Source organism: Salminus brasiliensis, chromosome 23, assembly GCF_030463535.1.
Source record: "Salminus brasiliensis chromosome 23, fSalBra1.hap2, whole genome shotgun sequence".
Classification (NCBI taxonomy): domain Eukaryota; kingdom Metazoa; phylum Chordata; class Actinopteri; order Characiformes; family Bryconidae; genus Salminus; species Salminus brasiliensis.
In genome coordinates, this window is record NC_132900.1 from 2,617,654 (window position 1) to 2,645,624 (window position 27,971).

A 27,971-nucleotide genomic window follows, 5' to 3' on the forward strand; every position below is an offset into this window, starting at 1 on the left:
TCATGTAGGGTGGAGCTGTACAGTGCTGTAATGTAGAGAATAGAGGATTAGGGGGTGCATTGACTACAATGCAGGAATGCTGTGAAAGGTGATTTTTGGGGGCGCTTTTGCACATATTTACAATCCAGTCACTTTTAATGACCGGGGGCAGCTATTTCTGCACAGCAGCAATAATTCTGCTTTACATGTGAAGTATTTTCTGATTTAGACACAGCCGTGACGGAGGGTAAATTTAGACTTGCTGACCGCATGTTTCACACTGCTGGCTGGTGCATGACGGTCTTCTACACTGGGATGATTCTGTCAAAGATTTCATTTAGAGATTCTGTGCGGAAATTACTCAGTTATGCAGCTCGGGCTGTCAGTTCCTTACAGAAACCATCAGTTATAAGAATCCCCCCCCCCCCCACACACACACACATAAACTACATGTCCAAAGTTTGTGGACACCCTTTTTAATGAATGCATTCCTCTGTCTGAGAAATGGATGTGTTGGGGGCTTGTAAGGCTCTTGGCTAGCTTGTTTAGCTCTTAGGCTTACGTCCAATGGTAAGAGCAGACGTATGGACGTTTGGGTGGATGTTTTCTGTTTAGCACCTTCAACCACAGACGTGGGTCTTCTGCTAGTTAGCTCTGCTGTAAATAGCTCTAAGCGTTAGGTAGCATAGGGTTAGCATAGCTAGCCAAATTCATGATCAGTGTCCACAACACTGAAAACAGCATTATGTGAGGATTGGTATTTCTTTGCTTCTGGGCTCCCCCTACAGGTGCGGAGTGTAATTCACTTTTACACCACTGCAGTAAATACAAGTCACGCTTTGCGCGCCCTCTCAAGGACAGCTGTATGTGTGCATTTTTGACAAGCTGAAGGTAGAGAAGCATGTGGACTGAGGCGGTAGAGTCGTACTGCAGGATTTTACATTACTAATATGACGAGGCAACGTTCTCCAACGTTCTCCAGTGTACACTGTTAAAAGTATAGGTTCCTTGGAGAACCTTTAGGGTTCTTCAGTTTGAAACTGTGGAGGAACTTCTAAAGGTGCTTTGAGGAACCTTCAAGGAACTTTTTTCTTGAAGGTTCCTCAAGGTTCCTCCATTGAGGAACCTTCAAAAGTTTTTAACAGTGTGTCAACATGATTCTGAACCTGCTGTTTTAAGGTCAGATTGCTACATAAGGTTGCTTTTAATGAGAGTTCCTCACTGTTCTCCAGCTTTTCTTGCTTTTTGCTTCATATCTGAAGATATATCGCAGTCAAAGTTCAGTCTATACTTCTAATTTTAGAGTCATTCGCTCAAGCTAAAGGGGCTACTTTGTTGAGGTAATAAAGAAGTTATATTATTATGAAGCAGGGGTTTCCTGGTTGGCCTTTGATGGAGAGCAGAATTACTCATTTCAGAGTGTGAATGCAAATGGACACAGCAGAAACCCAGAGGCTCCAGAGACCTAGAACGTCTCAGAAAACAGAGCGAGAGCGGGAGGGAACATTATCTCAAAGAGCCACACAATGGCCAGGAAAGTCTCTCAACACGTCTGCCTCCATAAGATTTGTGCTCCTCCGCCGTTCATTAGATTTACAGCGAGAAGCCCTTGTTAGGAGGGTCACGATGAGCATGGCTGATTTTACTGATAGGGGAAGACCCTCCTCCCACCTCTGGGCTGCTGATTGTGTTGCCTGGCTTTATTGCAGCCTTTCAGCCGCTGTTCTTTCTGTTCTCATGATTTATCACTGCAAACAGAAGAGAACAGAACAGTGGACTGATTCTGATAACATTAGTACATTTATTACAAAACAGAACATAGGTTGCCTGTCAAAAGTTTGGGAACACCTAGCTTTTTGTTACGAATACAAATGAACTCTAATTAAACACACACCAATTACCCTTCTGAACCCTACGCTTATTTCTGAGCTCAAATTTATGATCGCCTCAGTAGCCATTACTTATTTATCTATATATATTTATCTATATCAAATATTCAGAATGATTTTTTTTAGTACCTAGTATGAATTGTTCACTATTAACTATAAATTATTCAGTAACCACTATGTATTATTTTATATCTACTATAATTTATTCAATATCCAGTTTGGAATTTTAGTATTTACAATATATTATTCAGTATTCAGTGTGATTTGTTTTAGTAACTACTATGAATTATTCACTATTTACTTTAAATAATTCAGTAACTACAATGTATTATTTAATACCTACTATGAATTATTCAGTACCCAGTATGAATGTTTAGTAATTACAATGAATTATTCAGTACCCAGTATGAATTTTTAGTAATTACAATTAATTATTTAGTATCCAGTATGATTTTTTGTTTGTAATTACAATGAATTAATCAGTATCCGGTATGATTTTTTTGCATTTACAATAAATAATTTAGTATTCAGTGTGATCTTTTTAGTAACTACTATGAATTATTCACTATTTACTATAAACAAGTCAGTAACTACAATGTATTATTTCATATCTACTATGAATTATTCAGTACCCAGTATGAATGTTTAGTAATTACAATGAATTATTTTGTATCTGGTATGAATTTTTAGTAATTACAATGAGTTATTTAGTACCCAGTATGAATTTGTTTGTATTTACAATTCATTATTCATTATTCAGTATTCAGTGTGTTCTTTTTACTACTATGAATTATTCACTACTTACTATGAATTATTCATGTATTATTTAGTATCTACTATGACTTGTTCAGTATCCAGTATGTGTTTTTAGTATCAACTATAACTTATAGTAGATACTAAATAATACATAGTTACTTAATAAGTTATTCAGTATCTATTGTAAATGATTCAGTATCTACTATGTATTATTTAGTATCTACTTTAAGGTGTGCAGTAGCCACTATGAATTATTCAGTCTTCACTGTGTATTATTCAGTATATACAATGTACAACATCTATAAATGTCCGAGGGTAAGGATTTGGAGTACAGGGCCACAACAAAAGACGTTTAGGGGTTATATATTAACATATATTAAAAACACAATAGCAGGGCATGTATTACCTTAAACCTTCAGATTATTTTCTGCTTTTGGTTTGTTGTAGATAAAAATTCTAACCAGGTTTCACAGTCTCCTGATTATGTTCACTGACTTCCAAAATGCCTTTTAAATAAGTACGATAATTTACCTCAACAAGGCCCTCACTGCCTCAGCCGTTGATTTAGTGCAGTCTGTTTTAGGCCATAGACTGAGGGACCAGCCTTGTGGTTTTTGATTCCAACGTAAATCATGGCCTGTGTTTCCCCCCACTGCCCTATCTCCACTCAGCACTAGTGTTGGTCAGTTGAGGTAATGACCCCCTTACTGCCAGCGCCTCAGGCTTTATGGCAAAACTGCCACTGTCACTTTCACAGGCCCTGTTCTAGGGTCATAAATACCATATTTCCAAATTCACCGGCATTATTGTCTCGCCTGCACCTGACCTGCAGGGCTTTGTCCACAAGCTCTGCTTTAACCCCACATTCATTCATTCAAATCTGAACAATGTCTTTATTTAACAATAACAATGTTGATTCATTTGATTATTCATTTTATTACAATAAAATTTGAATAGTCTGGAATTATCTATGTACTGATTGGTCAATTTATCAGCTTAAGATTTGACCTTTAGAATTCTTTGAGATTTAATAAAAAATTTGATACATCTAACAGTTCAGACATGCTGTTTTAACCCAGATCCTTTGTTTTTACCGCTGTATTTTTGTGTTTTTACTGCTGACTCTCTGGCATCCTCTAGGCACCATTGATAGATGTAATTCCCAGCCCTCAGCACTCAGAGGAGCGTTCTCAGGAGGTAACTAGAAAGAGTGGTATTTTACCGTTGACCTTAAATGGTTAAATGGAATTAATTCCATAATTAGCCTGTAAATCTGTCACTGCAGTGCAGTCTGTGTACATACTTTGCTTGAAAGTTAGCCATAGAGGGAAATTCTATTATAGGTTATTTTAGAAATTCTACAGAAATAAGTGATTAAGATGTGAAGAAAGACATTCAGACTGGGTTAGGTGTGAAACTCTGTTCTAGAAAAACTTGTTGAGTCAGAGCTGTTCTACAGTGGAGGTGAAGGGAAGCAGACGTCTGAAGCTCTAATAATAAAAAAAGCTCCTCAAAGAAAGTTCTTCACCTAATGGTGATGAAGACGCTGCCTGATGCCTGAGACACTGTTCTACCAGAGTTCTGAGAAGAGTTCGGCTCTAGAACCTGCTTTTAAAATCAGATCATTAAAATGGTGGAGGGATACATGCTGCAGGGTGTAGTGCAGCTACAGAAAGTAGTCCCTAAAGAAAACTGCATTAGTTGAGATTCTCTATTCACTATTTTACCCTCATCATCATCATCATCATCATCATTCCATATAACACTCAGAAGACTCGTGTTGTAGCTTCACTGGTGGGTTTGGATAGGAAATATATTATGGGCTATATCTGTGTTGTAGTCATGGCGACCAGCGCCAGGTTCCTTTCCTTTCACCACTGTAAAGAAATCCAGCTACAATTTCACACCAACCTCCGAATGTGTTCTTCTCAAACACTGAATTATGCTGATATACGCTACATGTCCAAATATTTATGGACACCCCTTCTAATAAATGCATTCAGCCACTTTACCCAGTTGCACCTATTGCTGACACAGATGTGCACATGCACACGCACAGCTTACAGTCTAGTCCCTGTAGAGAAGTACTGCCAATAGAATAGGACTCTCTGGAGCAGATCAACATCATTAAGCTATTGGCACTATGCTGCCTAAAGCCAGGCGTGGGCTAGTGGAGGGGTATAAACCCCACCCCCCCCCCCCCCCCCACCCCCAGCATTGAGGAGCTGTGGAGCAGTGGAAGAACTGTTCTCTGGAATGATGATGGTGGAGCTCCAGGGGAGTTGGGGATGACGAGGTAGGATGGTGATCATCCATCCAACATGACCTCACTAACGCTCCTCTTGTTGCTGAATGCAATCAAAATGTAAGAGAAAACCTGATTTCCTGGACAGCAGAGACAGTTGCTCCAACAAAAGCAAGAGAAACGTTTTTAACACCACTGATTTCGGAAGAAACAATGGACGAGCAGGTGTCCCAATACTTTTGTCAATTTAAAAAACATACAAAAATGGTGGATTTTTCACTTTTTGACAGATACAAACCTGGCAGTTGTTCTTTCTATTGTACTGTATTGTAATTTCAGGGTGAACTGACTAAAATAAATGCTCAAAAAAGACTATTAATCTGCTGTTTTGCAGATGCATTGATTCTGTAAGACAGTGATGATATGTGATATATGATATTATGATATAGTCTTAATATTAATAACTTAATATTAATTAACCAACAGTTCTAAGTTCTTACAGGTATGCTAATCTACCCATTTGCTAGCTAGCATGCTGAGCTTGCTGTTGCACATGCTGTTGCACTTTTCCTTTTTTCAATTCTTTTTTCAATGTTTGCTTTTTTTCACACTTGCACACAATCAAGATCAGATAAGACAGATTCGTACAGTTTTGTGTATCCTTTCAGATTTGCTGTGCACTGTTTACCACTTTGCCTTTGACTTCGAGCATGGTAGTTGGGTGAGCATCTGCAAAGCGGCTGCATGTGAAATGTAAATGTAGTTCCTCTCTCAGTCTCAGTCTGTGTGGTTTCTGTGGCCGGGGGAACCTACCAGATGATAAACCCGGCACCGTGGTTTCTGGTTTTTCTTTCTCTATAAATCAGCTCAGGTGAAAAGTTCTCTGCTTCTCATCATCAGCCCTTCCTCTGTTGTCGTTTTCTGGTCTCCCTAATTAGAGGAACATGGAGAGAAAGCGTCAGAAAGCGTCTCGTCAGACAGCTCAACGAGGGATGCTGGGCTTAGCTTTAGCGGTTCAGCTTCACGTTGGCCAAGGCAGTTCACACAGGCCTCTAAAATACCCTGCACTTCCTGAAGGCTTGCTGAGCTGCTATGTTTGGACAGCTCAGTGATCTGGCCTTTGATTCACATGTGTGTGGTATTGAAATGTGGCTGCAAAGGTTGCGTCTTTTTAGCCTGAGCTACACGGCAGCCTCAGGTCGGAGGGCTTTAGGCCGGGCTACAGAAATACCTCATCAGGGCTACTTGCTTCGCTTCTGCCGTTTATTTTTTACAGCAGCTCCTTCCATCGAAGCCCAACACAAGCTCCGAAGAAGAGGTCTTATCACAGCTGCCCTGTGCTGCTATTCTAAAGACAGATAACACCACTACCTGCCAGTGAACTACCACACCAAGTGGGAGACTGGGGTTCGATTCCTGGTCCGGGTCACTATGCTGTGCTACACCAATAAGAGTCCTTGGGCAAGACTCCTAACACTACGCTTTCCCACCTCTGTGATACGAGAAACCTTGTAAGTCGCTCTGGATAAGAGCGTCAGCTAAATGCCGTAAACGTAAAAGAAGAGTGGAGCAGATAAACACCATGAACCTTTCGGCACCATGCTTCCTAATGCCAGGCCAGGCATGGGCTAGTAGAGGGGTATAAAGCCCCCCAGCATTGAGGAAGAACTGGAAGAACTGTGTTCTCTGGAATGATGATGGTGGAGCTCCATCAAATTCGTTTGGGATGAGTTAGGGAGTTGGGGATGACGAGGTAGGATGGTGATCATCCATCCAACATCCTGAGCTCACTAACGCTCCTCTTGTTGCTGAATGCAATCAAAATGTAAGAGAAAACCTGATTTCCTGGACAGCAGAGACAGCTACTCCAACAAAAGCAGGAGAAAGTATTTTTTAATACCGCTGATTTTGGAAGAAACAATGGACGAGCAGGTGTCCCAATACTTTTGTCAATTTAAAAAACATACAAAAATGGTGGATTTTTCACTTTTTGACAGATACAAACCTGGCAGTTGTTCTTTTTGTATTACTATTGTATTGTAATTTCCTTTTTTCCTAATTTCCAACACACATGTGCCTTTGATTCACATGTGTGTGGTATTGAAATGTGGCTGCAAAGGTTGCGTCTTTTTAGCCTGAGCTACACGGCAGCCTCAGGTCGGAGGGCTTTAGGCCGGGCTACAGAAATACCTCAGCGGGCTACGCGCTTCGCTTCTGCCGTTTATTTTTTACAGCAGCTCCTTCCATCGAAGCCCAACGCGAGCTCCGAAGAAGAGGTCTTATCACAGCTGCCCTGTGCTGCTATTTCAATCAGGTTTTCTCTAAAGCGCTGAAGAGTTAGCATCAGCCGAATGAGGGGAGAGAGAAAAGTGAAAAAGGCCAGACCTCATTTCACAAGCTCAACGGCATGTTGACCTCTAGGTGCAGCGATAGCGTCAGTTCAGGCCGTTCAGGCAGTGGTTTTCCTGTTCTGATTGACATTCAGCTCGCAGCGGCTTCATCCAGGTACTGAGCCGTGCAGTGGGTTCTGTTACTGATCGCGGTACAAGATCAGGGGTGAAGAGTTTGAGCTGTTCAGGGTTCAGGGTCTCAAGGCTGCACCCTGATTTGCTTTGTATAACATGACTCATATGCTGTGTGTTCAAAATCCATTGACTACACAGGCATGTCCATAAGTATTTGGACATGGACTCAATTTGTGTTAATTAGCTTCTCTATTCAATTATGTGTTACTGTCCAAATACTAATGTAATTGCAAAGTTTTCAAAAGCTGTGAAGCTGTTCTTTCATGTGGATCTGACTTGCACAGCTTTATTAGTAAGCTTAGCCAGTAGCGTCTTTTCACTCAGTCAACCAGCAGGGGTAGAAAATAGTTCTAGTAGTGTGGTATACTTTTGAGTATTGAATAATTGGATGTACTTTTACTCGAGTTTTGTTAAAAATGTATACTTGTAATGGTTGTTCTCTTTTTCTCATGCCAATCTACTAATTTATTGAATTAATTTAAGTTAATTTATTGTTTTTATTAAAACATTTAAGCCAACTGATCTAAATGTTAAATATACAGCACACACATAAACTCCTTTTCTTTTCTTTTTTTTTTACTTTTGGGCGTAATGTGAATCTTAATAATGATGTTTATGACGAATGGACCAATTGAAACGCTCCAAAATGACTTGAAATTAATAAAATAATTTTTACATTGACGCCCAATGAAAATTACGAAATGTTATTATGTTATTACATTTATGTAATAAATGTAATTACCCTCGTAGCTCCAGTGTAGACCTAAGGTAAGAGGGTAATTGTAATTATGTATAATTATGTATAATAATTAATTATGTATAGTCGAAACTAAATTTCACAGCATTAATTCAGTATTGTAAAAGTAAAAGGTCAGATTTTACAGCACGGAATTCATATAATTTAGTGCCAAACAATATTTCATAGCATGAATTACACTTTGTATTGTACAAAATATAAATGTTTTTGTGTGACGGCAATAACTGAACAATTCCGTAGAAATGCTAATTGGTGTACATAGGCTTACATCACTCGTTAGCTGAATTAGCCTCATAGCTCCAGTGTAGACCTAAAGAGGGAAATTGTACAAATTAGAATTTGTGTGAAACTATTCTGCTAATCCATTAATCTGGATCTTGATCTTTCATAGCACGGTTTGTACAGTTTACAGGTTCCCTGTATTTATCTTTTAAGGCTTTACTGTAACTCATGGGTGGGTCTTCATCCTGTACAGATTCAGAGCCTTTCCAGGCAGAAGAAAGCCACCAGCCTGCAGCATAATGACACTTGAGAGTGGGCGGCCGTCCCGCTGGCTAGCCGCCCTGTCTCCACGAGCATCCGACTAGACGAGGGACATGGGCTATGAACAGCACTGACCATGCGGCCCACGACTGCCATGTTCACTGAGGCAGTGAATTTCCAGCACCTTCATATAAGCTGCGTATAACAGTATAGGCCTTCACAGTCAGTGGTGGATTCTTCAGTCCTAACCATGATGTGAATGGTCTGGTCACTACTCTACACAGCACACTGCTATTTGTCGGATCTTCTCATGGACTTGCACTTGAAGCTGACTTGCACTTGCTAACCTCTTAAACTGCAGCGGTATTATTCAGTGATTAAGGTTAAAGCTTACTATGGAGTGTCTGCTGTGAATTCTCCAGTACGTACTGTGAATTGTCCAGTATGTACTACAGTGATGTTTCTAATATAATGTCTATACTTTGCTATACTGTCTAAGCTAATTTAATGATGAAATTATCAACATACAGCTACTCCAAATATTAAAAATTTAAAGTTTTCGCCACTGTGACAGGGTGGTAAGAATTATTTTGTTTTGTTTTGTTTATTTCAGGTGAGCACCTGTGTTATTTTTGAGGGTGTATGAGGTTAGCATTTTTCTAAAAGGCCCCAGTTTCTATTTTCCTTTGAATTTAACCATCTAAACACTGTTAGACTGCTTTCCAGGACAGGAAGTAAGGTCAAGTCATGGACTGTATTTTCCTTTTAATGAAAAAAGCTCCATTCAGCATGCTGCACAGTCCAGGACTAGGCTTAATCCCTGTCCGGGAAGTTGATCACTTAAAGTTTCATAACAAACCATTCATTTAAATGCAATATCATGTAAATCAGCATGTTTATATACAGTATATCCACCTCGTTAGCCTATAAGAGTTTAGCCCCACCCTCTCACACTGTTATTAAGTTATGAGGAGTGCTCTTAGGATGAACCACAATACAACCAATCAGAGGCCCTTTACAGACAAAAATGCCAGTGTGTCAGCTCAAACAAACAGAATTCACTTTAATTAATTATTGCGGTAAATGTTTGTGGTAAATAAACTGTATATGTGTTTGTGAGCTTACTGTTGTTGTTGATTAGGAAATTGCAGTGAAATGAAGGGATACCTCTACTTTGAATATACTCCACTCTTTATAAGGCTTTACAACTGCAAATGGTTAAATTTTTGGTTATCAATCATAAACCATACAGGCTTTATAGGCCATAAAAATTAGTGTTGATTCTTATCTGAACTGAATCTGAGTCAATTTGTAAAGCTCTGTTTATTCATCCCACACAAGGCGTGTCCTTATGACATATTTACTACACACATCTAAATCTGGTGCTTTTTTTCCACACCTACAGCCTGACTATTACCAAATTAGACTCAGATAACGCAAAACAAGGCTGAAGGCAGCGAGTCGTGGGCTAAACTTGACTGTGTGTCGTCAGCCTGCTGTTGTGTTTTTATTCCTGGCAGAATAATTGCATATAATCACATGCAGGCCAAATATGAAATCTGCCCATACAGGAGAAAATCCTGATCTGATTTAGATCAGTACGGGCGTCTGCTTCTAGAAGAGATCCATCCCAGGACACAGTTAAAGAATTATATTCATATTTTTATACGTACATACATTTATACCATCACAAATCTTACAATCTATCAAAACCACATTTTATAGCATTATTATAATTTATTTTAATGGGTAACCTGAGTTATAGCATGACACCCATGTTTTATAGCAAGATCATTTCAGAGCATTTTATTGTGTTGAACAGAATCAGCTAAATATTTCATACCATTAATTCCATTTTGTATAGTAAAAAGTACAATTTGTTGCATTAGATTAATATCTTTTAGTGTCAAAACAATATTTTACAGCATTAATTCAATGTTGTAAAGTAAAAAGGCTGATTTTATAGCATTGTTAGTGCCAAACAATATTTTATAGTATGAATTACACTTTGTATTGTACAAAATCTGATTATATAGCAGTATTTTCATAATTATGTATAGTCAAAACAACATTATACAGCATTAATTCAATATTGTAAAAGTAAAAGGTCAAATTTTACAGCACAGAATCAATATATTTTAGTGTAAAACAATATTTTTATTTATTTCATTAATTCCACTTTGTATTGTACAAAGTCTGTTTATATAGCATTATTATAATAATTATGTAAAAAAAAAACTATTATACAGCATTAATTCAATGTTGTAAAGTAAAAAGGCAGATTTTATAGCACTGAATTCATATAATTTTGTGCCAAACAATATTTTATAGCATGAATTACACTTTGTATTGTACAAAATCTGATTATATAGCATTATTTGTATAATTATGTATAGTCAAAACAACATTTTACAGCATTAATTCAATAATGTAAAAGATATATTTTAGTGCCAAACAATATTTTATAGCATTAATTCCACTTTATATTGTACAAAGTCTGTTTATATAGCATTATTATCGTATGTCTTTTGTATGGTCAAATTATGTATGGTCAAAACAATATTTTACAGCATTAATTCCATCTTGTAAAGTAAAAAATAAAGATGAAATGTTTGGTACAAAGTCAGATTTTATAGAATGAAATTAAAATTGTCTACCAATATCATAGCCTGTAATTTTACAGCATCATGTATTTTTAAAAATGTAATATTAAAAATACTAAAAAGTATGTATTTAAAAATACAGTATCAAAATCATTATCTATACCATCGCCAAAATACCACCAGTCGTGCTGTGGTTTTAGGTTTACCTGTCTGCTGCTCCGTCCCGCTGTGAGGGGGCTGCCTCTGCTCACCTGCAGGAAGTGGAGGGTGTTATTTAAGGGCCGGAGCTTTGCTGCAGTTACACTTTCTGAGCGAGCAGCAGAGAGAGAGCACAGAGAGAGAGAGAGAGAGCAACAGGTCAGTACACTCACTCACTCACACACACACACACACATAAACACACACACACACACACACAATACATCATAAAAGTCAGCTGTCATATGTTTACACAACTGTGTTCAGGGTGAGTTATTGGTGATTTGGGCTTTAATCCACTTCTTTAATGTGTTGTTTCTGAAGTTTGGTGTTTGTGTGTGTGTGTGTGTGTGTGTGTGTTCTGATGCAGCTGTAGGGTGAAATCACTGACTGTGTGTATGTGCTGTGTGTCCAGGCTGTTGCCTCCTAGCACTACTTATTGAACGTTAATAAATAAATGTGCAGTGAGAAGCAGTGAGACGTGTTCAGATGAGTTTTAGATAATATACCTCAATTTTAATCGCAGACTCAGCACTTATCCAGCTAAACCTACACGGCTTTATTAACTCACAATCACAGTAATGTGCTAATACCACAGGACTAGTATGGGGAATATACTCTTTATTCACTTTATTCACTCCTATGGTGTTTTATTCTTGCAGAAATTCACTCGTACAGCGTTCAGTATTAATAAAAGAACTAAAACGACAGACTGATAATATACATGCCATCTTTTACTTTGCTCATAATCACTCGGTTCACTGTTCTGCTGTTATAAACAGTGTTTATATGAGTGTCCGAGTCTTTGAAACTTTAAGACTTTCGCTCTATAGCGGTGGAGGTTCTGCCGTGTGCTCTCTGAGCTGCTGTAGTTCATGTGCTTCAGCTCCCTTACAGCTGCTGCGCTCAACTTTTTCCCACATTGATTGAAATCCTTTCTATCTTGCTGTCAGACCTTGAGCTCAGCACACGGGCAATGATTTTATGATGACCAGCTTTACGAAGATCTGCTCTCCAACTGACCAATACAGCCAGCTTCTGTATTAGGCTGACATCTACACCTACACTATATATATATATATATATATATATATATATATACACACATACACACATATATATATACACACAAACACATATAAAGTAGACACTCTCACTGACCACTGACTTTCTGTTTATGTGAGTTTATTCTAATGTTATATAGCATTAATTACAGGTAGACACTCACTGACCACTGACTTTCTGTTTATGTGAGTTTATTCTAATGTTATATAGAGTTCATTACAGGTAGACACTCTCACTGACCACTGACTTTATGTTTATTTGGGTTTATTCTAATGTTACATAGAGTTAATTACAGGTAGACACTCTCACTGACCACTGACTTTATGTTTATTTGGGTTTATTCTAATGTTATATAGAGTTCTACAGGTAGACACTCTCACTGACCACTGACTTTATGCTTATTTGGGTTTATTCTAATGTTATATAGAGTTCTACAGGTAGACACTCTCACTGACCACTGACTTTATGCTTATTTGGGTTTATTCTAATGTTAAACAGAGTTAATTACAGGTAGACACTCACTGACCACTGACTTTATGTTTATTTGGGTTTATTCTAATGTTATATAGAGTTAATTACAGGTAGACACTCATTGACCACTGACTATGTTTATTTGAGTTTATTCTAATGTTATATAGAGTTAATTACAGGTAGACACTCTCACTAACCACTGACTTTATGTTTACTTGGGTTCATTCTAATATAGCTGTTATGTAACGTTATAACCTCTGCTCAAGAAAGCTTAGTATTTACAGTAGATATAGAATATTTACTATATTTACTATATCTGATAGGAAGGATGTAATTAATCTATCATCATGGTGAATGGGTGTTGAATGCCTGGGGAGCTGAATTGCTGGGAGGATTGAGTGTGTTTATTTGCATACAGTTTATTATGTTTTTATTTATTTTATTTTGACCAAATATACTTTTTGTCTAGTTAAATAGCTTTTAACAGTTTGTGCTTAGGACTTATATGGGCTTATACATCTATATATATGGAGGTATACAGTATATTGTCGCTTGTATGTCCATTTTTGCACTTTTTCATAATGTGAATTTTATAATAAATGGACCAATAGAAATGCTCCAAAAAATAAAAATCTTTTTACATTCACTATCATCGAAGTGAAGCAGGTTTTCTCCTCCTCCTGTAAAGTATCTGTGTGACAGTGACGATACACTGTTTACTGTTTATCCTCTTGTTTATGTGCCCAATAAGAAGCAATGGCCTGGACAGTACCAGCCTGCCCTCAGCCACACTTACAGGCTGTTGCGTGCAGTTCTGGCCGTGTGTTTGCATCATTGATGCGGAGGCGATAGTGTTTCCCGGCTGCTCCAGGAGAACAGGATAGGTTACCAAACACAGAAACTACAAACCAGTGTGAGCGCAGAGGAGTGTATTTCAGCTCACACTAGATCCACCACAGTGAAACGCCTGGATACGTACAGAACAGCAGCCCTCAGGTTGTAAGGATGTGGTGAATTCAGCCATATGACCCCTTTTCGCTCTCATGGCTTTGCTTATGAAACAGGCTGTGGTTTTAGTGATCTCATATATTCTCATAAATCTCATATATTCAAACAGCACAGCTCCCAAAGGCCTGCGGTAGTGACCTGTTGACCCCGAAAAGAGTGACCATCATGCCAAGGTCGTTTTTGGTGAAGAGTAAACGGGCACACAGCTATCACCAACCCCGCAGCTTGGAGGACGACGCCATCCAATTCCAGACCCTTCTAACGCATGCATGCGCAGGTGCTGTATCCTATCATAACCTTCTGTAATGTTTCCATTTTAGGCAGTATGAGGTTTTGTTATGACAACCACAGATCGTTCATTGATTAAAATATATAAAAATCATAATATAATCATTATTTATAGCATATTTAGCTTCGAAAACATCCTGTTTATAATTCACTGCTTCTGTGATGTCACAAAAAACACATTTTTCGATATATAATTAATAAATAAATAAAATTAAATTAAATTAATTAAATAAACGGGCCCTTTAAAATCAACCCATTCAAAAGAACATGGTCAATAATAAATACATAAATAATAAGTAAAAAACATAAATAATGTCAAAAAGTCCAGACTATGCCTGTTTAGCCCCACCCATTCAGCCTACAGCAGTTTAACCCCACCCATTCAACCTACAACAGTTTGGCCATGCCCATTTAGCCTACAGCAGTTTAGTCCAGCACATTCAGCATACAACAGTTTAACCCCACCCATTTAGCCTACAGCAATTTAGCTCCACCCATCCAGCCTACATCAGTTTACCCCAGCTATCAGCTTACATCAGTTTAGGCCCCCTTTTAGCCTACAGCACTTTAACCCCACTCATTCAGCCTATAGCAGTTCAGCTCCACTCATTCAGTCTACAGCACTTTAACCCCAACTATTCAGCCCACAGCACTTTAACCCCACCCATTCCACCTACAGTAGTTTAACCCCACCCATTCAGCCTACAGCATTTCAGCCCCACACATTCAGCCAACAGCACTTTAACCCCACCCATTCCGCCTACAGTAGTTTAACACCACCCATTCAGCCAACAGCACTTTAACCCCACCCATTCTGCCTACAGTAGTTTAACCCCACCCATTCAGCCAACAGCACTTTAACCCCACAAATTCCGCCTACAGTAGTTTAACCCCACCCATTCAGCCTACAGCAGTGTAGTTCCACCCATTCAGCCTACAGCAGTGTAGTGCAGCACATTCAGTGTACTACAGCACTTTAACCCCACCCTTTCAGCCTACATCAGTTTAAACCCACCTATCAGCTAATCTCGGTTTAGGTCCACTATTCAGCCCACAGCAGTTCAGCCCCACCCATTCCTGTTGTAGTGATATGGAGGTTCACTTCTGTAGACAGTTTGTCGCAGAGTTGTTGGAGTGGGATATGTGCGAAAAAGGAAAGCCAAAGGATTCATACATCTGAAAGAGGCTTCTCCAACACAATTTAAGGCAGCCTATCAGAACAGAAGTCATTTACATATATCAGTCTTAAAGGCACAGTAAACAAAAACAGCCTGTTTAATTGTAAGGAGTAAAGAGAGGTTGTAAAATGATCATAAAACAATTGTTGGTTCATAAAACCACAGAAGTGACCTGCTTCTGGCTGTACTTGTGCAGAAATCCAAATAGGAAGTGGGTCCCAGTGCTGTGAGGATGCCGGTAGGCGCTCACCTGAGGGTCTACACACTGCAGACAACTGCGCTCTGCACTCCCCCATGAGCTGTGGTGGGAGTGTGTGTGACCGACCTTCGGACCATGAGGAGTCCTGGAGGTCCCTCAGCTGTGGGGACAGCGTGTGTGATCGACCTTCGGACCATGAGGAGGATCTGTGGAGGCCTCGGTCTCCGTCTGCTTCTCCAGGTACAAATATTTGCCTCCTGTCAGTCAAAGCAGAGGATTTTCACAATGAACTGTTTAGAAATGATTTGAGATCAGTGAGCTGATTTAGGTAATGAAGCTCAGGGAAATTCAAATTCATGTAAACTGCTGTAGGCTGAGTGGGTGGGGCTGAACTGCTGTAGGCTGAATGGGTGGAGCTAAACTACTATAGGCCAAATTGGTGGGGCTGAACTGCTGTAGGCTGAATGGGTGGTGCTAAACTACTATAGGCCAAATTGGTGTGGCTAAACTGCTGTAGGCTGAATGGGTGGTGCTAAACTACTATAGGCCAAATTGGTGGGGCTGAACTGCTGTAGGCTGAATGGGTGGTGCTAAACTACTATAGGCCAAATTGGTAGGGCTTAACTGCTGTAGGCCAAATGGGTGGAGCTACACTACTGTAGGCCAAATTGGTGGGGCTGAACTGCTGTAGGCCAAATGGGTGGAGCTAAACTACTATAGACCCAATTGGTGGGGCTAAACTGCTGTAGGCCAAATGGGTGGAGGTAAACTACTGTAGGCCAAATTGGTGGGGCTGAACTGCTGTAGGCTGAATGGGTGGTGCTAAACTACTGTAGGCCAAATTGGTGGGGCTGAACTGCTGTAGGCTGAATGGGTGGTGCTAAACTACTGTAGGCCAAATTGGTGGGGCTGAACTGCTGTAGGCTGAATGGGTGGTGCTAAACTACTATAGACCAAATTGGTGGGACTAAACTACTGTAGGCCAAATTGGTGGAGCTGAACTGCTGTAGGCTGAATGGGTGGTGCTAAACTACTATAGGCCAAATTGGTGTGGCTGAACTGCTGTAGGCTGAATGGATGGGGCTAAACTGATGTAAGCTGATAGCTGGGGTAAACTGATGTAGGCTGGATGGGTGGAGCTAAATTGTTGAAGGTTAAATGAGTGGAGCTAAACAGTTGTTGGCTGACTGGGTGGGGCTCAACAGATGTTAGTTGAATGGGTGGGGTTAAACTGGTATAGGCTGAATCGGGGCAAAACTGCTGTAGGTTTAATGGGTGGGGCTAAACTGCTGTAGGCTAAATGGGTGTAATTCCTTGATTCCTTTGAAGATCTTGATTCTCTTCAGATCCATTGAGGTGGTGTTTAGAGGCACAATTACACAAATTGTGTTGCCGTCCAAATACTTCTGAACTTGACTGTAAACAGTGAGCATATTTTGACATCAACAACAATAAGCCAAATATTTTCTACACAGACGTCGAAGACTCTGTACCATCACCGGATGACCTCCAACCGTTTGACGTGACCTTCCGGCCGAGCGACTGGGCCAGATCTGAGCTCAGGCGCTTCATTCAGCCCTATAACCGGCTTCCCATGAGCCTTTACAGCAGCTCAGACAGAAAGACTGAGGCTCTTCCCACTCAACAGCCCTCTAACGGTGGATACTGCCACAAGTACAGGCCACTGAGCCATGGTCTACTGGACAGTCGCACAAGGGGCTATTACTCTGACTTTAAGGCCATCACTGAGGTCTCCGAGACTGAAGCACAGCCTGATCTTCTGTACACACGCCTTCAGCTAAACGGCTCCTACAAGTGTGTGAAGTGTGCTAAGGTAATGCTCACAGATTACTGTATTGATTTTATTTGATTGATTTATATGATTTTTTTTTTTTACCATTTCTCGCTTCTGATCACTGCTTTACTTTTTTATTATTAGTGTATAAATAATAAGCCTTAATACCTATAGAAGCATGTATATGAGCATGGAGACCTAATTCTGCTTTACTTGAGGTTCAAGTAAGAGACCTTTTGTAATGAAAGCTGCTGAAAGTATTGTGGAATATTAAGACATTTATTTTAGATCAATTTAATAAATCGTCCTGCTAATTAAGGAGATTCATTAATTAAGGTATTTAAATCAATAATTAAACAAGTGAATTTCCTGAACAGTTCAGCATCTTAACTGGTTCCAGCTTCCAGGCAGGTCCGAGGCTTTTTATGTTGCTATGGTATGTTGTTATTATGTTGCTATGGTTGCAAATGGTTGATATGGTGTCTCCCATGTGGTTGCTATCATGTTGCTAAATCATTGCCATGGAGTTGTGGTTTCCAACTCTAGGCGGTTGCTAGGCTGTTGCTGCAGAGTGTTACTAGGGTAAAACTAGGGTGTTTTTGCTAAGTGGCTGCCATGGTACACCATGTGGTTGATATGGGATTGCAAGGCAGTTGCTAGATGGTTGCTATGGTATCCAGGTGGTTGCTATGGGGTTGTGTTTCCCACTTCCAGGCAATTCCTAGGCTGTTGCTACATGGTCATTAGGGAAAAACTAGAGTTTTTGCTAGGTGGCTGCCATGGGGTTTATAGGTAGTTGTTATTATGTTGCTATGGTTGCAACTGGTTGCTATAGTGACTCCCATGTGGTTGCTATCATGTTGCTAAATGATTGCTATGGAGTTGTGGTTTCCAACTCTAGGCAGTTGCTAGGCTGTTGCTGCAGAGTGTTACTAGGGTAAAACTAGGATGTTTTTGCTAAGTGGCTGCCATGGTACACCATGTGGTTGCTATGGGACTACTAGATAGTGTTTCCCACGTTCGGGTTTTCCTAGGCTGTTGCTACATGGTCATTAGGGTGAAACTAGGATTTTTGCCAGGTCGTTGCTATACAGTTTATAGGTAGTTGCTATTATGTTGCCAAACGTTTGCTATGGTGTCCCAAGTGGTTGCTATCGTAGAGTCGTGGTTCCCGGTTGTGGTTAGGCTGTTGCTACATTGTCACTTGGATTAAACTGTTTTTTTTTTGCCAGGTGGTTGCTATGGTATACCGGATGGTTGCTATGGAGTTACTAAGGTTGTAGTAGGGTGGTAGATAGATTAGCAGTAACAGAGGAGATGTCTAGATAAAGTGAAACACTGTTGGTTCTAAACTGTTCCCCAGGTGTTTTCCACCCCCCATGGCTTGGAGGTGCACGTACGGCGGTCCCACAGCGGCTCCAGACCCTTCGCCTGCGAGACTTGCGGGAAAACGTTCGGTCACGCGGTCAGTCTGGAACAACACAGAGCCGTTCACTCGCAGGTATGGACTGCTTCTAAACCAAAACACAAAGACAGAATTAATCGATTGATTGATTGATTGATTAATTGATTGATTGAATCATCCTAATGCATTAAAACATTAATTAGTTAAGCGCATATGGATTAATTGACTGATCATTTCATTTTAATTAAGCATGTAGATTTATATCTGTGAATATTTTGACAGGAAAGGATTTTCAGCTGCAAAATCTGTGGAAAAAGCTTTAAGAGGTCCTCCACACTGTCCACCCACGTGCTGATCCACTCAGACACGAGGCCGTTCGCCTGTCCGTACTGTGGCAAGAGATTCCACCAGAAATCAGATATGAAGAAACACACGTTCATCCACACAGGTACGAACTAATCCAGATTACACCCGAAATCAACGTCCACAGTCGTACAGGCACCAGGCTTGTAGGAGAGCCCAGGGTCACGGCACCTATGCAGCATGTCAGACTTTTATCTTGCGCAAGATATTAGAATAAAATTACTCAGTGTCTAGCGATGCAGCTAACTTCTCTGATTTTACCATGTTTCTGAGAAGCTTGGTCACCATAAGCCACAGAGAAGCCAATGAATGAATCGTTATGACCTACGAGTCTACGTAACTAACGTAACTAAGAATATTACTCAGAGGCTAGACTACAGAGATAAGCTGTTACTCAGCGGCACCTTTGTTCCTTCATTTTCTGAGAAGTTTGGTCACAGTTTCCCACAATTGTAGCTGTGCAGTTAAATATATATAATATATAATATAAATATAAATATAATATAAATATTATAGTCAGTGGCATTACCCTCTGAGGCATTTCCCTAAAGATTTTTGGGTAATGCCTCAGAGGGTAATGCCACTCACTATAATATTTATATTATATTTATATTTATATAATATATATTTATATTATATACTGACTATAATAATTGTATAAAAATAATATTAGCTGTTTTTAGAAACTGGCAAAAATGTTTATCTCTTAGCCTGCTTTAGCATGTTTGCTGCCTATTAGCTTGTTTACCACAATATTGCCAATATTTGCCTATAATACCACATACTTAGCCTATATTAGCACATATTGTTCCATATTAGCCTATATTAGCACATATTGTTCCATATTAGCCTATATTAGCACATATTGTTCCATATTAGCCTATATTAGCACATATTGTTCCATATTAGCCTATATTAGCACATATTGTTCCATATTAGCCTATATTAGCACATATTGTTCCATATTAGCCTGTTTTAGCACATATTGTTCCATATTAGCCTGTTTTAGCACATATTGTTCCATATTAGCCTGTTTTAGCACATATTGTTCCATATTAGCCTATATTAGCACATATTGTTCCATATTAGCCTATATTAGCACATATTGTTCCATATTAGCCTGTTTTAGCACATATTGTTCCATATTAGCCTATATTAGCACATATTGTTCCATATTAGCCTGTTTTAGCACATATTGTTCCATATTAGCCTGTTTTAGCACATATTGTTCCATATTAGCCTATATTAGCACATATTGTTCCATATTAGCCTGTTTTAGCACATATTGTTCCATATTAGCCTATATTAGCACATATTGTTCCATATTAGCCTGTTTTAGCACATATTGTTCCATATTAGCCTGTTTTAGCACATATTGTTCCATATTAGCCTGTTTTAGCACATATTGTTCCATATTAGCCTGTTTTAGCACATATTGTTCCATATTAGCACATATTGTTCCATATTAGCCTGTTTTAGCACATATTGTTCCATATTAGCCTGTTTTAGCACATATTGTTCCATATTAGCCTGTTTTAGCACATATTGTTCCATATTAGCCTATATTAGCACATATTGTTCCATATTAGCCTGTTTTAGCACATATTGTTCCATATTAGCCTATATTAGCACATATTGTTCCATATTAGCCTGTTTTAGCACAGGACTGTTCATCTATTATCCTGTTTTAGCACATATTGTTCCATATTAGCCTGTTTTAGCACATATTGTTCCATATTAGCCTATATTAGCACATATTGTTCCATATTAGCCTGTTTTAGCACATATTGTTCCATATTAGCCTATATTAGCACATATTGTTCCATATTAGCCTGTTTTAGCACATATTGTTCCATATTAGCCTATATTAGCACATATTGTTCCATATTAGCCTGTTTTAGCACAGGACTGTTCATCTATTATCCTGTTTTAGCACATATTGTTCCATATTAGCCTGTTTTAGCACATATTGTTCCATATTAGCCTGTTTTAGCACATATTGTTCCATATTAGCCTGTTTTAGCACATATTGTTCCATATTAGCACATATTGTTCCATATTAGCCTGTTTTAGCACATATTGTTCCATATTAGCCTGTTTTAGCACATATTGTTCCATATTAGCACATATTGTTCCATATTAGCCTGTTTTAGCACATACTGTTCCATATTAGCCTGTTTTAGCACATATTGTTCCATATTAGCCTGTTTTAGCACATATTGTTCCATATTAGCACATATTGTTCCATATTAGCCTGTTTTAGCACATATTGTTCCATATTAGCACATATTGTTCCATATTAGCCTGTTTTAGCACATATTGTTCCATATTAGCCTGTTTTAGCACATATTGTTCCATATTAGCCTGTTTTAGCACATATTGTTCCATATTAGCCTGTTTTAGCACATATTGTTCCATATTAGCCTGTTTTAGCACATATTGTTCCATATTAGCCTGTTTTAGCACAGGACTGTTCATCTATTAGCCTGCTTTAGCATGTTTGCTATAGATTTGCCTTAGTTTTACCACTACAATATTACCTATTTATCTACCTAAAGTACCACATAATTAGCATATTTTAGCACATTACTGTCTATTAGCTGCCTATTAGCTTCTTTTACCACAATATTATGTTACATGTTAGCCCGTTTAGCACAGAAGTTTTTATCTCTTAGCCTGCTTTAGCATGTTAGCTGCCTATTAGCTTGTTTACCACAATATTGCCTATTTGCCTATAATACCACACACTTAGCCTATATTAGCACATATTGTTCCATATTAGCCTGTTTTAGCACAGGACTGTTCATCTATTAGCCTGCTTTAGCATGTTTGCTATAGATTTGCCTTAGTTTTACCACTACAATATTACCTATTTATCTACCTAAAGTACCACATAATTAGCCTATTTTAGCACATAACTGTTAGCTATTAACCTGTTTTAGCAAAAAGTGTCTATCTATTAGCCTACTTTAGCACATCTGCTTGTTTTACCACAATATTATGTTACATGTTAGCCCGTTTAGCACAAAAGTGTATCTATTAGCCTGCTTTAGCATGTTTGTTAGCTTGTTTTACCACAGTATTTGCATATAATACCACATAATTATTTTAACTGTTACCTATTAGCCTGTTTTAGCTATTTTAAATGTTACCTATTAGCTTATTTTAGCTATATTTTAAAAGTTAGCTACCTATTAGCATAATTTAGCTATATTTTGAGAAGTTACCTATTAGCATATTTTAGCTAAATTTTAACTGTTGCCTATTAGCCTATTTTAGCTATATTTTAAATGTTACCTATTAGCTTATTTTTGCTATATTTTAAAAGTTACCTATTAGCCTATTTTAGCTATATTTTAAATGTTACCTATTAGCTTATTTTAGCTATATTTTAAAAGTTACCTATTAGCCTATTTTAGCTATATTTTAACTGTTGCCTATTAGCCTATTTTAGCTATATTTTAAATGTTACCTATTAGCTTATTTTTGCTATATTTTAAAAGTTACCTATTAGCCTATTTTAGCTATATTTTAACTGTTGCCTATTAGCCTATTTTAGCTATATTTTAAATGTTACCTATTAGCTTATTTTTGCTATATTTTAAAAGTTACCTATTAGCCTATTTTAGCTATATTTTAAATGTTACCTATTAGCTTATTTTAGCTATATTTTAAAAGTTACCTATTAGCTTATTTTAGCTATATTTTAAAAGTTACCTATTAGCCTATTTTAGCTATATTTTAACTGTTGCCTGTTAGCTTATTTTAGCTATATTTTAACTGTTACCTATTAGCCTATTTTAGCTATATTTTAAATGTTACCTATTAGCCTATTTTTGCTATATTTTAATTGTTGCCTATTAGCCTATTTTAGCTATATTTTAAAAGTTACCTATTAGCTTATTTTAGCTATATTTTAACTGTTGCCTATGAGCCTATTTTAGCTATATTTTAAATGTTACCTATTAGCTTATTTTTGCTATATTTTAAAAGTTACCTATTAGCCTATTTTAGCTATATTTTAACTGTTGCCTATTAGCCTATTTTAGCTATATTTTAAATGTTACCTATTAGCTTATTTTTGCTATATTTTAAAAGTTACCTATTAGCCTATTTTAGCTATATTTTAAATGTTACCTATTAGCTTATTTTAGCTATATTTTAAAAGTTACCTATTAGCTTATTTTAGCTATATTTTAAAAGTTACCTATTAGCCTATTTTAGCTATATTTTAACTGTTGCCTATTAGCCTATTTTAGCTATATTTTAAATGTTACCTATTAGCTTATTTTTGCTATATTTTAAAAGTTACCTATTAGCCTATTTTAGCTATATTTTAACTGTTGCCTATTAGCCTATTTTAGCTATATTTTAAATGTTACCTATTAGCTTATTTTTGCTATATTTTAAAAGTTACCTATTAGCCTATTTTAGCTATATTTTAAATGTTACCTATTAGCTTATTTTAGCTATATTTTAAAAGTTACCTATTAGCTTATTTTAGCTATATTTTAAAAGTTACCTATTAGCCTATTTTAGCTATATTTTAACTGTTGCCTGTTAGCTTATTTTAGCTATATTTTAACTGTTACCTATTAGCCTATTTTAGCTATATTTTAAATGTTACCTATTAGCCTATTTTTGCTATATTTTAATTGTTGCCTATTAGCCTATTTTAGCTATATTTTAAAAGTTACCTATTAGCTTATTTTAGCTATATTTTAACTGTTGCCTATGAGCCTATTTTAGCTATATTTTAAATGTTACCTATTAGCTTATTTTTGCTATATTTTAAAAGTTACCTATTAGCCTATTTTAGCTATATTTTAAATGTTACCTATTAGCTTATTTTAGCTATATTTTAAAAGTTACCTATTAGCCTATTTTAGCTATATTTTAACTGTTGCCTATTAGCCTATTTTAGCTATATTTTAAATGTTACCTATTAGCTTATTTTTGCTATATTTTAAAAGTTACCTATTAGCCTATTTTAGCTATATTTTAAATGTTACCTATTAGCTTATTTTAGCTATATTTTAAAAGTTACCTATTAGCCTATTTTAGCTATATTTTAACTGTTGCCTGTTAGCTTATTTTAGCTATATTTTAAATGTTACCTATTAGCCTATTTTAGCTATATTTTAAAAGTTACCTATTAGCTTATTTTAGCTAGATTTTAACTGTTACCTATTAGCTTATTTTAGCTATATTTTAACTGTTACCTATTAGCCTATTTTAGCTATATTTTAAATGTTACCTATTAGCCTATTTTAGCTATATTTTAAATGTTACCTATTAGCCTATTTTAGCTATATTTTAAAAGTTACCTATTAGCCTATTTTAGCTATATTTTAACTGTTACCTATTAGCCTATTTTAGCTATATTTTAAATGTTACCTATTAGCCTATTTTAGCTATATTTTAAATGTTACCTATTAGCCTATTTTAGCTATATTTTAAAGGTTACCTATTAGCCTATTTTAGCTATATTTTAAAAGTTACCTATTAGCTTATTTTAGCTAGATTTTAACTGTTACCTATTAGCTTATTTTAGCTATATTTTAACTGTTACCTATTAGCCTATTTTAGCTATATTTTAAATGTTACCTATTAGCCTATTTTAGCTATATTTTAAATGTTACCTATTAGCCTATTTTAGCTATATTTTAAAAGTTACCTATTAGCCTATTTTAGCTATATTTTAACTGTTACCTATTAGCCTATTTTAGCTATATTTTAAAAGTTACCTATTAGCCTATTTTAGCTATATTTTAAATGTTACCTATTAGCTTATTTTAGCTATATTTTAAAAGTTACCTATTAGCCTATTTTAGCTATATTTTAACTGTTGCCTATTAGCCTATTTTAGCTATATTTTAAATGTTACCTATTAGCTTATTTTTGCTATATTTTAAAAGTTACCTATTAGCCTATTTTAGCTATATTTTAAAAGTTACCTATTAGCCTATTTTAGCTATATTTTAACTGTTGCCTGTTAGCTTATTTTAGCTATATTTTAAATGTTACCTATTAGCCTATTTTAGCTATATTTTAAAAGTTACCTATTAGCTTATTTTAGCTAGATTTTAACTGTTACCTATTAGCTTATTTTAGCTATATTTTAACTGTTACCTATTAGCCTATTTTAGCTATATTTTAAATGTTACCTATTAGCCTATTTTAGCTATATTTTAAATGTTACCTATTAGCCTATTTTAGCTATATTTTAAAAGTTACCTATTAGCCTATTTTAGCTATATTTTAACTGTTACCTATTAGCCTATTTTAGCTATATTTTAAATGTTACCTATTAGCCTATTTTAGCTATATTTTAAAAGTTACCTATTAGCTTATTTTAGCTATATTTTAACTGTTACCTATTAGCCTATTTTAGCTATATTTTAAATGTTACCTATTAGCCTATTTTAGCTATATTTTAACTGTTGCCTATTAGCCTATTTTAGCTATATTTTAACTGTTACCTATTAGCCTATTTTAGCTATATTTTAACTGTTGCCTATTAGCCTATTTTAGCTATATTTTAACTGTTACCTATTAGCTTATTTTAGCTATATTTTAACTGTTACCTATTAGCTTATTTTAGCTATATTTTAACTGTTACCTATTAGCCTATTTTAGCTATATTTTAACTGTTACCTATTAGCCTATTTTAGCTATATTTTAACTGTTACCTATTAGCTTATTTTAGCTATATTTTAACTGTTACCTATTAGCTTATTTTAGCTATATTTTAACTGTTACCTATTAGCTTATTTTAGCTATATTTTAACTGTTACCTATTAGCTTATTTTAGCTATATTTTAACTGTTACCTATTAGCTTATTTTAGCTATATTTTAACTGTTACCTATTAGCTTATTTTAGCTATATTTTAACTGTTACCTATTAGCCTATTTTAGCTATATTTTAACTGTTACCTATTAGCTTATTTTAGCTATATTTTAACTGTTACCTATTAGCCTATTTTAGCTATATTTTAACTGTTACCTATTAGCCTATTTTAGCTATATTTTAAATGTTTTAGATATTTTAACTGTTACCTATCAGCATATTTTAGGGGCTAGTTTTTCACCTGAGAGGGAGGAAAGTGGAGCGCAATGGCAGACAGAAACGCATCAGTGCTCAGAAACAACATTCAGTGTCTGTCTGTGGGGCCTTGAGAGAATCCCAGGAGAGATTACACTGGTTTCTCTTCTTCATCAGCTTTTGTCATATGATGTGTTAGCGGTAAAGACCCATCCACACACTCTTCTACCCTTCAGTTTAACAGTAACAAGCAGGACGGGGGAAGCTGTAATCCCGCTCATAATGCAGAACTTTACCAGCAGGAGACCCTGAAACACCCTGACCCTGAAGCAATTCCTGAAACTACCGCCAAGGGCTCTTGTGTGAACAGTAGCTGGTGCATGAACACACCATGTCCAAATGTTTGTGGACACCCCTTCTAACGAATGCATTTGGCTACTTTGGGCTGCACCTATTTCCGACACAGCTTGTCTAGTCCCTGTAGAGAAGTACTGCCAGTAGAATAGGACTTTCTGGAGCAGATAATAAACATGAGCCAGTTGGCCAGGCGTGGGCTATAGAGGGGTATGTATAACACCCCCAGCAGTGGAAGAACTGTGTTCTCTGGAATGATGGTGGCGGTGGTGCACCATACAATACCTTTGGGATGCGTTAGGGAGCTGGGGATGATAGGGTGGTGTGGTGATCCAATATCTAACATCCTGACTAACTCTCATGTTGCTGAATGCAATCAAATCCTCACAGCAATGCTTGGACAGTATCTCTACAGTTACTCCAACACAAGCAGGATCAACTTCTTTTTAATACCCTTGATTTCAGAAGAAACATTGAATGAGCAGGTGTCCAAATACTTTTGTCTTTTTAGTGCTTGTGTCCCTTCTATATCCTGTGTTGTCTAGTGTGTGTGTATATATAGGACATATACCTTTATTTACCTCTGTTTGTTGATGTGTATTTCCAGGTGAAAAGCCCCACAAATGCCAGGTCTGTGGTAAAGCCTTCAGCCAAAGCTCCAACCTCATCACACACAGCCGCAAACACACAGGGTTCAAGCCGTTCGGCTGCGACCTGTGTGCCAAAGGCTTCCAGCGCAAAGTGGACCTTAGGAGGCACAGGGAGGCGCAGCACGGCCTCAAATAAAAAAAAAAAACAGCCCAGAGAGACACAACCTACATGGCAAACACTATCAAGCGCAGGTGTATAGATCCATAGATCATCCATTTATCAGGACGTATTTCTGCTGTCTGCTTTCATCCAGCGTCTTCTGTCTTATTTATAATGTCTTCTGTTTGTTTGATGTCTACTGTATTTTCTGTAATTCATATGACCGTCATTAATGTGTTACACTTTTTAAATTAAGCAAAGAATGTGAAATAAACGTGTAAAACCATTTTGTGTTGTAGTATGAAAAAGATACCTCAGCAAACGTAGTGGAATAATTAGGTGCCATAGAATGCATGTATACAGTATTTAACTTCTGTGAGGTGTAACTAGTAAAGGCCCTATTTTAGCGATCTTTAGGGAAGCTTGATTTAGGGGGCGTGTCGGTGTGTCTTTGCTCTGGTAACAACGGGAAAAGTTCGCCTTGCTTGGTCAAAATGCTCAAAAGTCATGTACTGAGTCTCTTAATTAATCAGGGGTGTGTTTGTTTTGGGCGTAACGTGCAGTAATAAACCAATCAGTGTCTCTCGCTATCCCTTTAAGAGCCAGGTGCGGTC

General features: G+C 37.1%; 2 protein-coding genes across 8 annotated transcripts in view; both read left to right on the top strand.

The window, feature by feature from the left end:
* evi5a (ecotropic viral integration site 5a) overlaps positions 1 to 9,779 on the top strand; it is a 35,285-nt gene extending 25,506 nt beyond the window's left edge. For all 7 annotated transcript variants that reach the window (XM_072668968.1, XM_072668970.1, XM_072668971.1 and 4 more), the window contains one exon: positions 8,627 to 9,779. In XM_072668968.1, coding sequence (XP_072525069.1) covers positions 8,627 to 8,683 — 57 coding nt within the window. In that variant the 3' untranslated portion in view covers positions 8,684 to 9,779. The remainder of the gene's footprint in view (positions 1 to 8,626) is intronic.
* Positions 9,780 to 11,554: 1,775 nt separating this feature from the next.
* Positions 11,555 to 27,626, top strand: gfi1aa (growth factor independent 1A transcription repressor a). The gene is made up of 7 exons (XM_072668977.1): positions 11,555 to 11,594; positions 14,089 to 14,256; positions 15,642 to 15,884; positions 17,120 to 17,478; positions 18,803 to 18,940; positions 19,127 to 19,292; positions 27,215 to 27,626. Exons 2-7 carry the CDS (start codon positions 14,145 to 14,147, stop codon positions 27,391 to 27,393), a joined length of 1,197 nt encoding a protein of 398 aa, XP_072525078.1. The 5' UTR covers positions 11,555 to 11,594; positions 14,089 to 14,144; the 3' UTR covers positions 27,394 to 27,626.
* Positions 27,627 to 27,971: the final 345 nt, after the last annotated feature.